Below are 2,503 nucleotides of genomic sequence, written 5' to 3' on the forward strand. Positions count from 1 at the left end.
AAAAAAAAGGCGGGGGGGGGGGAGGGTTGGGGGAGGGGAAGAGGGAGAAAAGTGCTGTGCACAATGGCCGGGGCCCTCTGGCGGCAAGAGCAGCGGGGCTGGGCGGAAATTTAAAAAAAACCACTTTGCACAGAGAAAAAAATGCTCACTAATGTCCTGGTGGGGTGTTGTTTTCCTCAAAATGTGAAAAAAAAAAAAAAAGCAGTTTTGGGATTCTCCCGCCTCTCTGTGGGGATGGGGATGAGCCCCAGCGTCACTTTGCTTGTGGGGGCTGCGGAGTGACCCTCTAAATTTACTGGTGCTAAACACATCAAGGATCATTTTGGGACAAAACGCCCTAAATTTGGAGCGGGGGGAGGTACTGGGAGTGTTTTAACCAGTGTGGGCTGAGGGGAAGGGGCTGCGGGGCCACAGGACCCCCCATTGCGGCGGCTGCCGTGACCCTTCGCAGCAGGAAAAGGGGCAGATTTTGAGGGTAAAAAGGGAGTCTTCTGTCAATGGGGGCATGTCGCGACATCAAGGAGCACCCCCTCAAATATACTAAGACCCCCCCCCTCCCCATGAGGAGTTTGGAGCCCAAAACGTCGTTTCCCCGCGGGGCGGGCGTTTTGCGGGCTTTGCCATCCGACAGGGCACGTCGGCATGGCAACGGCGGTTGTCTGCCCTCACCCAAGATGGTGCCTAAGGCTTCGGGCGGCAGGCGCCATCTTGAGCCGGGCCGCCCGCGCGGCAATGGGGAAGGGGAGGCCGCGGCCATTTTCCCTCACGCCCTACCTGAAGGCGAGGCCGCCATTTCGGAAGAGGGCAGCTCCGCTCTGACCCCAAATTAACCATTTTTAACCCAAATTTCTGCCTTCCCCGACCCTGTGGTAACAAAGTATTTCCTCCCCAAAGCCAATCTCATCACAGACAGTGAGGAAACGTAAAGAAAAGCTGTTGTGTCCTCCATGTGTCTCATGCAGGAGGGATTGTTCCCAGTAGGGATGTTAATCTCTAAATCCCGACTGAAAAGGAGAGGGCTGACGAGTGTGCGCTAGGTGGTTTTGGGGTCGTTTTTGTCCATCTGGAGGTTTTGAGTAATTTTTCCCTGAATTCAGGTTCCTGGAGTGGATCTGTGACACCCCTGGGGACATGGCAGAGAGGCTGATGCTGTGAAAACCACCCCAAAAAAGCTCCACTCTCACCCCCTCATGCCAGGAAGCCCCCAACATCCTATGAAGACCCTGAAAATAACCATAGGGCCCTCTGCAGCCCCCCGCCCCCCCCTACTGTCAGGGATCTTTCTAAAACCTATAGCGTTTCCCCTCCCAGCAGCCTATACACCTCCGAACGACCCCTCTGCCCCCCCAACCCTACAGCGACCGAAAAAAACATCCTATAGACCCCGGTAAACCCCCTCAATCCTACAGGAATTCCCCAAAGTCATCCTATACAACCTGATACACCCACCCTAATCCTACAGGATTATAAAAAAACCTATAAACCCCGATACACCCCTCCGAATTCCATAGAGATGGACCCGCAAAAATATTCTATAGACCCCGATAGACACCTCACCTGTTCTACTGGGACTGAGACATCCAACCTCCTCCTGCACCCTATAGGGAGCTCCCCTGTCTGAGCAACCGGTAGGGGACCCCTCCCCTCTCCCAGTACCTCACAGACTCCGATACCCCTTCTCAAATCCTATAGGGACCCCCAACTCCCCCACGCCCACAGTGGCCCCCAGGCCCCTCCCATGGGGCCTTATGGGCATCGCCCCCTGCGCTCCACGCGACCCGTGGGGGGGCGGCCGTCGCGGCCTTGTAATCTCCTGCGCAAGCCTAGCCGCACCCCCACTGACCACCACCCCCTAACCCCCACCCCCACTGACGACGACCACGACCACGACCACCACCACCACCACCACGACGACGACCACCACGACGACGACGACCACCACGACGACGACGACCACCACGACCACCACCACCCCCTAACCCCCACCCCCTCGCTCCGCTATTCCACATGGCCACGCCCTTTATGCCCCAGTTATTCCATATGACCACGCCCACCCCCTTCCGCGCAGGGCAAACCGCGCCCCCTTCTCCTCCTGCGCAGGCGCAGCCCCGCACGTTCCCCCCGCGCAGGCGCGGCTCCGCCCCTCGGCCGTCAGTCGGGCGGCGGTGCCGCGCGGAGCGGACGCGCAGAGTTTAGAGAGCCGCTTCCGTCACCGGCGCCACGACCGGGGCCGCCGCCGGGGCCGCGGCCGCCATGGAGGCGCCGCCCGCGCCCCCCGCCGCGCCCCCTGCGCCCTGCAGCGCGGCGCGGAGCCTGCAGGACGAGCTGACGTGCCCCGTGTGCCTGGAGTACTTCAACGACCCGGTGCTGGTGGCCGAGTGCGGGCACAACTTCTGCCGCGCCTGCGTGACCCAGTGCTGGGAGGACTCGGCACGGCGCCTCTGCTGCCCGCAGTGCCGCGAGCCGGTCCCGCAGCGCCTCTTCCGCCCACACAGCTCCCTTG

At 60.6% G+C, this 2,503-nt stretch overlaps 2 protein-coding genes across 3 annotated transcripts in view; one reads left to right on the forward strand and one right to left on the reverse strand.

Annotated features, from left to right (window-relative positions):
* Nucleotides 1-1,697, reverse strand: part of LOC121660864 (zinc finger protein 436-like) — a 6,547-nt gene extending 4,850 nt beyond the window's left edge. For both annotated transcript variants that reach the window (XM_042020432.1, XM_042020430.1), the window contains exon 1: nucleotides 1,558-1,697. The gene's annotated coding sequence lies outside the window, so the exon portion shown is untranslated. The remainder of the gene's footprint in view (nucleotides 1-1,557) is intronic.
* A 541-nt stretch (nucleotides 1,698-2,238) lies between these two features.
* The window catches only part of LOC121660881 (E3 ubiquitin-protein ligase TRIM7-like), a 6,468-nt gene continuing 6,203 nt past the window's right edge, over nucleotides 2,239-2,503 (forward strand). Inside the window, exon 1 of the mRNA XM_042020479.1 lies at nucleotides 2,239-2,502. Coding sequence (XP_041876413.1) covers nucleotides 2,254-2,502 — 249 coding nt within the window. The 5' untranslated portion in view covers nucleotides 2,239-2,253. The remainder of the gene's footprint in view (nucleotide 2,503) is intronic.

Source organism: Corvus kubaryi, unplaced genomic scaffold (genome assembly GCF_017639235.1).
Source record: "Corvus kubaryi isolate FWS band 111438036 unplaced genomic scaffold, C.kubaryi_AGA036_p1.0 36978, whole genome shotgun sequence".
Taxonomy (NCBI): domain Eukaryota; kingdom Metazoa; phylum Chordata; class Aves; order Passeriformes; family Corvidae; genus Corvus; species Corvus kubaryi.